At 38.6% G+C, this 9,620-nt stretch overlaps 2 protein-coding genes across 8 annotated transcripts in view; both read right to left on the bottom strand.

Moving 5' to 3' along the window:
• stxbp5b (syntaxin binding protein 5b (tomosyn)) overlaps positions 1-2,283 on the bottom strand; it is a 35,197-nt gene extending 32,914 nt beyond the window's left edge. For all 7 annotated transcript variants that reach the window (XM_065966218.1, XM_065966217.1, XM_065966215.1 and 4 more), the window contains exon 1: positions 1,750-2,283. In XM_065966218.1, the coding sequence (XP_065822290.1) occupies positions 1,750-1,896 (147 nt within the window). In that variant the 5' untranslated portion in view covers positions 1,897-2,283. The remainder of the gene's footprint in view (positions 1-1,749) is intronic.
• A 4,849-nt stretch (positions 2,284-7,132) lies between these two features.
• On the bottom strand, positions 7,133-9,575 carry rab32b (RAB32b, member RAS oncogene family). The gene is made up of 3 exons (XM_020627391.3): positions 9,282-9,575; positions 8,163-8,440; positions 7,133-7,654 (listed from the first exon to the last, which is right to left on the bottom strand). The coding sequence occupies exons 1-3, from the start codon at positions 9,493-9,495 to the stop codon at positions 7,505-7,507; spliced, it is 642 nt and encodes a 213-aa protein (XP_020483047.2). The 5' UTR covers positions 9,496-9,575; the 3' UTR covers positions 7,133-7,504.
• Between the last annotated feature and the right edge of the window lie 45 nt (positions 9,576-9,620).

Below are 9,620 nucleotides of genomic sequence, written 5' to 3' on the forward strand. Positions count from 1 at the left end.
TCTCCCAGAACTGTAATCCATTAACTGGAAAATTAGACCTATGATCAAAGTGAGATAAAGCATTAACATGAGGGCAAATGGGGACTTAGATTTGTTTCTGCTGTCTGCCTCACACACACGTGTGCAGGCTTATTAGTAATAAATTCATTTTAACCATCACAGGCTAACACTTCTAGCCATGGAGTGCACTTCATATCCTGCATCTAGCCCCCCCCCCCATCACTGCCACCAAAATCATATCATCATCCATCTACTGTATAACTCAATTATTTCAGGTTGGAAACCTTGTCCAGCCATGCATGCGCTGTTCGTATCTTGCAGCAGCATTATGTAACAGGTAATGCCGTGGCCCCCGTAACCTGGGGACCTGACCCGTTCTGCTCCCCAGTAGCTGGTGGGCTGGCTCTCCATGATGTTTAAACATTTCACACAAGCAGAAACCTTTTCTAGCGACACCTTGCAGGCTGGATTATTCATCTAATATGCATGATTTTAAATCAAACTGAGGGTCAATGCGTGCGGACCAGCGAGGGTGGGATTAAAAAGACAGGTTCACATTTTCAAGTCTGTCTGAAAGCGATGCTCACAAACATACTCAGAAAGATGTATGTTCATCATTCCTCCATGTCTACAACAGCCCTCAAGAGTGCATATTTCAATGCAACTAATGTATAAAAAAAAAAAACATCATTACACTTTCCCTCTCAGCACTGTCTGCATCGCACGTAGCAGATCATCCCAGCAAAGTTGGCCACAACAGGTTGGGTCGGCCACATATTAATGCTATAGAAAACAGTATTTCACTGAAGAAGACAGTGTTCTATCTATCTTAGCAGATTCATATTAGTTTTAAAATCAATGTATTAAAGATGTTATTTCATTCCAGGTGACAACTTTATTGTTTTGGCTGCCAAATTGCTAATCAATGACGTAATAGCCTTCTAAACTAGAGATCCTACTGGTGTAAAGAAAGACACCCCCTGTCAGGCTCTATTGAGTATTATTTATTGTAAATGTAAATCAGCAGCCGGTGGTGGACCCTTTCATTGACACAATGTCGCAAAATTGTTCCACCAAGCATGTAGAAGTCTCTTTCAAATCACAAATCAAAAACACACTGAGCTATATTGTTTTGTTATTTGTTTGTTTTTTTCCCCCCACTGCAAATGGCCAGGCTGTAACTCAATCACATCCACTTGATTTTTATCATTCTCATACTGCTCATATTAGATTTAGCTGAACGTGGACTTTGTTCTCTGTGGCTGAATTATCAGAGGAATGGATCTCTTCTTCTTCTTCACTAGAAGGGAGGAGGAAGAGGTGGAGGAGGAGGAGGTGGAGGGGGGGTGGGGGGGGTTACATTTTACATAATTGCCATGTTTTATAAAGATGCATTGAAACATATAGAGTCTACAATTACACTCAGGGAGCTAACTTGCAGTAATTGTTATAAAAGCAGTGACTTGAGTGCGACCATGCACAAGCAGACATGGGACACACAAGCCAAGTAATTAAAGAAAATAAACCCCTTGTTGATTACTCCATATATCTCACTTGCACTTAAATATCCTCATTCCCTTATTATTATTTTGTTGTCTGTGAGTGCTGCATGCGTTTAGTTTAAGCCTCCATGCCTTGTAAAGCAAGTGCTCGCTGATGTGAATGAAAACAAACCCCCAGTGTTGGGTCACGCCACTGTCATCTGACTTGTCAGTGTGCAGAAACAGTCCGGGGGTAATATTAACCCACCTTGCAGAGCTGGAAATGCTCCGACTGGAGAGTCTCCTGGACGACGTCGTTTTCCTTGGGAGTCCCCGGCTGGGTGGTTGAGGAGGAGGAGGAAGAAGAAGCCGCTGTCAAGCCGTCCAACACCTTCCTAATGTAAAACTTCTTCATTTTCCCCCCCGGGTTAACAGACGCGACGGTAGAAATACAGATCGAGCGAGCTTACCATAAATTGGCCACAGAGAGAGAGAGAGAGAGAGAGAGGGGGGTGGGGGGGGAAGCCGCTAGCTAGTTAGCCGAAATAACGCACAGTTAATATCTTTCTGTACACATCTCACATGTTACTGAGGGTGTTGCCAAGCGCACTCTCCAAAAAAAAGGAACCCGAGTCTCGCACATTTGAATTAGCGAGTCTTTTTTTTTCTTCCGATATCGGTGTTAAATCCGCCCATTGACGTGGAACAAGCTTTAATGTTATTTCGCTCGGGATCAGTCGTTTCCGTGAGCTGTTTCCCCCGGCCAGGGCTCAGCGGGTAGCAAACCGTGCTACGGAAACGCAGTGAACTGCAGCGGAGATTGAGTCTGCGCAGTGCGGGTCACCCGGATGCTGGGGGGCTGGTGTAGTGCTGAATATTGTGCACCGTCAAATTCTGTGACAACGTTGATCGATTGGTTGATTCAATTTGTTTCAGACATATCAAATAAAAGCAAACATATCAAACACACACAAAAAAAATGAAAAGCACGAAAATACAATAAACAAAAAACAATGTTCAAATTATTTCACAAAAAAAAGAAAAGGAAAATGACATACATTCAATTGATATGCCTGAAAAGGAGTAGGAAGAAGTATAAAACTTATTTAATCCTACCCCTTTTCCACAGCTCAATAATTAATATTTATTAAATTAAATTCCTGTGTTCCTTATAAGCTATATATATACAATCTATCTATATACGTTAAGAATGTATTAAAAAAAAACTATTCTTCTTGTACTTCTTCTTGGGTTTTTGTTTTCTCATTTTGTTTTCTTTTTTTGTGATTCTTCATCATGATTATTATAATAATAATAATAATTATTATTATTATTATTACAACATTTGGAAAGCTTTACATGCCACACATTTCTGGTGTGATGACATTTTCAGATGCTTTTTAAAGGAGGTGATTGAAAATAAGTTTGTTTTGAGGCCCCCTGGTGGCTGAGGAGCAGCCTTATGGTTTAGGCCGAGAAATAAAAAGGAGCTCTTTAGTGACATACACAATCCTTTAAGTCTATAATATAACAAATACTTACATACAGTGGCATAAAGACCAACATGACAAAGATTTTATTTGGAAGACGCATCAAAGCATTTTCCTCTTGCATCATCCTTTACTGAAAATATTTCCCTCAGTAATGTGATAGCAGGGTAGTTCTTTTGTTATCTGTTAAGTTCCCAGGATCTAGTCTATTGTGTGTGCTTGGAAAATAGGCCGTGTTTCCGCTTTCCTCTGGTTCCCAAAGGAGGAAAAATTAGGTTAATTGATCTCCACAGAGAATTTGAAAAACCAGAAAAATTGGTTGGAAGAAAACCAGAAAATCTAGTTAAAAGATCACCTTTGTGTGCTTTCATTTTGGATTCCCATTATTTTTATTACACTACATTTCTCTGCTTTATTTGGAATTTTAATTGAATAATTTAGATTTTCAGGAATTAAGAAGTGTACCATAAATAATACATCTGACACACACATAAGTATTAAGAAGAAGGTAGTAGGACTGTTGGTTGATTCCAACAGTAAAGCACATGTTATTTAGTTTGAAACACATTATTTACTCTGCAAGGACGTTGGAACCTTATAGATTAAAGATCTAGAGAGACACACAGTGAAGAACAAAGATTTTTTTTAGATGAGTAAATGGTTAAAATAGCTATTTTTCTATTTTTCTGAGTGTTTGTTTTGAATGTCCTGCGTCACTCTAGTTTTTATTTTATTTCACTGTCGTATTTCTAAATCCCTCAATGTTGTACCGATAAGGTCAACAGTATGTCAAGTTTCATTACACAGCTGCATGTATGCAATATAGATCTTATGTTTTAATTTTTACAATTTTATTTGAATACTTTTATGTAGGCAATGTACAATGTATGTATTTATATAGCACAATTCAGCAACAAGGCAATTCAAATGATATCAAACGCATCAAGACAGAGGGAAAAAGTGAGAAGTTTGTCTTTGTCTATGGTCAAACAAACCATTAACAATCGCAGAGAAGATTCAATGTTTCTTATTTAGTCTTGTACATATTAGTCTTTGCTTATTCGTGCTTATTGTTGAAATGTAATGTTATACTTGTACATAAGAGAGCACAGTTCACCAAAGTTAAATTCCATGTGTGTGTAAGCATACCTGGCCAATAAAGCTGATTCTGAAATATGAGATAATACTAAATAAACTACTGACTTACAAACTACAAATGGCTAATAAAGGATTCAATATTTATAATAAGTATACATACAGTCACAGATTGCTAAACAAGATGTCTTCTTTGACATAAATTCCTGTATTTCTAATATTACTTTATGTAGAAACGCCACAAAGCTTTACCCTTGCACATGCATAGCTTGCACACTAGATGGCGGACTCTGCCAACATTCTTTCTGCAATCTGGGTTCCTATTGTAGGGGGCTCCTCTTAAAGCCAAAATCCAGGACCATGGACAGCAACATATGGATTCCTTGCCCATGATTGGTTGCTTTTATGGTACAGGATATGGCCTATTTTCAGTAGTCGGGTTCATTCACCTCGTGGCGGCATGTTTTGCACACACTCAGTATTTTCCATTTTCACGCTAGAGAAAGCTGGGACATCAAAGAATAAATGAAACATTCAGATTATTTGTGTGATAAAATAACAGTCTGGTATCTCTGTCTGCCTCCCACAAACAGTTAATACTTTACTGACAACATCCAATAAAAAATGGGTCACTCAGGGCACAATAGGAGTGTGATAAAAAAGCATAGCAAGAGATGTACACTGCTTCACTCCTCTTCAACCTATTCATAAGTTGGAGGAAGTTGAAATTTTCATGCAATCATGAATATATGAAAGAAGCTGCCAAGTGAAAATGCACACTGGAGGGCAGATAAAATAGGGCAATATCAATAATGCACAAGTGATGGGATCTGTTGAAGAGAGTGGGGCTTCCATTCAGACAGTCATATTTATAAACAACAAGTCAAAAGGCAGAGCTTTTGTGTCCGATGTGAACAAAGTATCGGGACTATGCTTCCCTGTTTGACTCCTGAATCTAGGTCTCGCCTATCTGGGACATAAATCCATAATTAGCAGTTGTGTCTTTCTTTTTCCTCGCTTTCCCTCAGGCACAGTTGAGGTAAACTGCCGTCCTGGCTCGTATTTCATAACTCACTTGTTCAGCAAAATGTATAAAAGCTGGTGTTACAAAGCAGTAAGGGGTTTCACACATAGACTTGTCCAAGTTTCAATTAAAACCTGACGTACACCGATGGGGCCTGAATTTGGACAAAGCTTCTGTGTGTTAGGTATCAGGCGGCAGGATGTAGAACAGTTCCCAAGATGCACAGCAAGGACACTGAAAAGTAAAACTACAGGACAGCAAAGGACAGATAGGTGTGCAAAAATAACCTGTTTCATTTACAAAGCACAAAGGGCGACCAGGTTTCACTTTGCTCACATATCGATAAGGCACTACATTGAAGTAGATCATTTGAATTGGAATAAATCAAGAGTATTATTTCTATTTAAATCATCCAGTTCTTAAAATAGTGAACAAAAAGGTAGCTTGAAATATTTACTACTAGATATATATTTATAAGTAGATATATTTTATAGTGCAAATATATTGGAATTAAATCGGTTTTAAATGCTTACTCAATTACAAGAATAATCAAAAATATTTGGCCAACACAGTACAGCATTTTATTAACTAGAACACATAAACATGTCAGGACAACAAAAATAACAGAAACTCAAAGAAAAGATCTCAAAAGAGAACACGTGTCACAGACTTATGTAAGACAGAATGAAGTGGAGAGTGTCGACGACAGGAGGATGGATCTCAAATGAAGTGAATTCACATTTCTACATTTTAAAGCACCAGAGAAATATCCACACGATAAAGCTCTCCAATTAAGGTTACGTTATTTTCGCTCCTGTAAACTTGTCTTGAAAAAAGCTCTTTCGAAGAAATGTTTATGTTTCCAAGAAATGTTTCCGAGTAACTCGTGTGCTTCAGTGACATTTTGAGGGACAGGTATTGTACTTATTATTGCTAAATTGTGTTTTTTTTCTGCTTCAGAGTCACACATTATTACTTTTCTTATCTGCATTTATCAGTAGTTACAATAAAGTGCTTAAATAACACTTATTAGTTTATTTGCTGATATTATTGATAATTTTAGGAATGATGTTGGAGATCTGACAATAGGTTTGTGTTATCTGTTGTGGCTTTGTTGCCATATGTATTTCTCTCTGTCTGTCTGTCTGTTTGTTTGTTTGGTCATATTCATGTCTCTCTTCCTCAATCACACTTTCTCAACCCAACCTGTCAGAGCAGACGGCTGTTCACCACCAGGCCGGTGCTGCTTGAGTTTTCTGACTGTTAAGAGGAAGTTTTTGCTTGCCACCTCTACTAAGCGCCTTACTGCTGCCAAGGGCTTTGCTCATGGTGGATTAATGTTGGATCTCTGCAAATAATATGACAAAGAGTACGGTCTAGACCTGCTCTTTTTTGGAAAAAGTGTTTAGGTAACATTTGCTATGCACTGGCGCTATACAAATAACTATGGATTGACTTGATTGATTGTTAAAAGTATGTTTTTACTTGCCACTGTTACAGAGAACTTTTTAATGGAGGATTTATGTCTTTCATATCAAAGAATACAATCTGGACCTTATGTTTTTGTAAAGTGTTATGTAACCTTTCTTATAATTTAGTGCTATATAAATACAGATTGATTGATTGATTGCTTGAAGCTGCAGAACTGATGTACACACAGAAAAACACACCGTCCAAATGCAGTCATGCATTTGTGGCTGACTTCCACTTACAGAAATAAAAAGTGAAACAACATAACATCCGTAAACATCCTTTTAGATACTTATGGTCCATCACTGATTAGAGGCAGCATAGGGAGTCTACTCCCTGCAGCTCAGCACACTCCGTCCTCTCTGGGTGGTGTGTGTCAGTCGCAGTGTGGCGCATTTTCACATATTCTCTCCCTCCACCAAAATCAGGTCATGCTGATAGCTTTTTCTCTGCTATTGGCCATATCAAGGCGGAGCGGCGATGCTTATGCATGGGTCTCAGCTCATCTCACTGTGAAGTGATTAACAGATAATTATATGCATGGGTTGCATAACACACAAGTAACACTCAGATTGAATTTGTTGTCTTTTAATGGGGAGTATCTAACAGATTTTATTCCGGATTTTTACCAACATTTTGTCCCTTTCTCTTTCTGTTTGTGTGTAGCTGAGAGAATGGCAGTGCTTAGTGTCTTATAGTGTTTGGCCTTATTACAGTAGGTCAAACACAAGCAAGTCTTGGTGTCGGGTAGTCACAGACTCTCTCTCAGCAGGATGTGTATCGTGCTGATTGCTTTATTAGCCTGACAGTGTCAGTGGATTATCAGATAAACGTGTTTATGAGGCAGCCCACACTGTCTACACCTTATTGTGTAACATAACAAGGCGTAAATATGAAACTGTCTATCTACTGTTGTGTGTCTCTTTGAATCAGAGCCATGGTCTTCAGCAGCACGGTGTCCGGCTCTTACTCTCCTCACGAGGTAGATTCAGTTTGACCAAGCCCCCATCGTCCTCTTCATTAGACAGGCCAACATCGCACCGCATCATTTGTTTGACAAGGACGGCAAATGCCTCATCAATATTTACATTTTCCTATAGATGGTGCAGAGGGGAGATGTGATTTAATTCATTGTGTATGCATCTGTTGAGTTAAGTGTTTGGCTAGGTGCTAAAGCTTGCAAGTTGTTCCTGCTTTCCTGCTTGTTAATATTTGAAGATGTTTTATGAGCAGGTTGTATGGCTTTAGTGTTAAAGTTATCTATTACAGCATAAAATCCCTTGTGAAGTTTTACAGTGAACTACATGACCTACTGGTGAGTTTACAGATACAGAGTTAAGTTTCAGAAATGCAAACAAAGAACTACTATCTATAAAAGTATTATCCAAGCTTAAAATAACATAAATAGGCCAATAAGTAAATCAACCAGCCAGTCACATGTTTGTGTATAATAAAGAAAAGAGTATGAGAGTCCTTCTACTTTAAAAATAGGCACACATAAGATAATGAATACCTTGCACCTGCTGAAGGTAGAATAACACGTTTGCTGATATTTCAATCACAAGTTATGGGAATACGTTAAAATCGTTCCGTAACACACACCTTTGCAGAAGTCTTAAACCAGCACGTGAAGCTGTTGTCAATACAGAAGCCGTCCAGAGAGCCCGCCACATCGCTGTCGTTTCCTGTCAGGTCACATTTGTTGGCCACAAGGACAGCAGGCACCGGACGTCCGCTTTCCAGACACACTTTGCTATCTAGGTCCTGTTTCCATTTTGAGGCAGCCTCCAAGGTGGAGCTGTTTCTTATGTCAAAAACAACAAGTGCTCCCATGGCACCTTTGTAGTACACTCTGGACATCTTCTTGAACCACTCCTGACCTTAGAGAACAGAACAGAAATGTGTAATCTTCACCTCAAAACAGCTTGTGCTCAAACCTGAAGCATAAATTGATATATGACAAAATACAGTTCTTGGATTTGAACTAAAGTCATGGTTTTATGTGAGACAGGTTCCTTAGGTCGGTATGTAATTATGTGCTTTCATTGGGGGAATTAAACATTTTACTGTGGAAATCAGTTTATAGCCGTCATTTGCACTGAGCTAGCTCTTCAAGAGCTTTAAAATCCCCCCCACTGTTTCATTCATGTGACCAGATTTTTAACATAACTGGTAAGAAAAAATAAGTTTCACTCGTGTATTTTCTGTCTCTTTAGTAGGCCTACAGTGAGTATATGTATTGGTTATAGTTTGTCTGTAGTTTTGTTATAGCCGAGGGAAATGTTCATACCCACTTTGCCAGCATTCCTTCTCTATTTAATATACCTTTGCATTTCCCGAATCATGTTACTATCTTGCTAGCTAGCTAAATTTTCAACTACCAGTCGAAGCCAATTTTAAAGAGCTGCCAATTTTGGTGAACACTGTAAGCTAGCAAACTTGAGGCCCCAAAACATTGTTAAGAAGTTTAGCGCTACAGGGTCACATATTAGACTACAGTTAAACTAGCTTTCATCTGATGTAGTGAGATTTGTTTAAGTGCTGTTACTGTAGTTTTTCAGGTTTTTTGTTGTTGAGGTTGTAATAACTGCAGATTTCACAACATTGTATTAAATATCTATGGCACATGATTTTTATAAGTTTTGACGCATGCTACAGAGTCATGTGTCTTTCTGGCTCTGAAGGGCAAAGCACAGACAGAATCACAACGTTTACACTCACCTGCAATATCCCAAAGCTGCAGTCTCACCACTGTATTGCAATCCCATTCGATTGTTTTCAGAGAAAAGTCAACTCCTATGGAGGATTTGTATCTCTCATCAAAGCGTTTGCTAGCGTAACGCAAGATAATACTGCTCTTTCCAACATCTGTATCCCCTATGACTAAAACTTTAAACAGCTTGTCTTTACGTAATGTCGAAGAGCTCCCTGCCATGATGAGGCACAGGTATGGTCTTTATCCTGAACAATGACTCAAATAGATCTTCTACAAGTCAAGCAAAAAGTGTTGGTCTGTAAATATGTTGCTTTTTGATTATCTTCAGGTTTATGAGTGCTTAC

This window comes from Labrus bergylta, chromosome 18, assembly GCF_963930695.1.
Source record: "Labrus bergylta chromosome 18, fLabBer1.1, whole genome shotgun sequence".
NCBI lineage: Eukaryota > Metazoa > Chordata > Actinopteri > Labriformes > Labridae > Labrus > Labrus bergylta.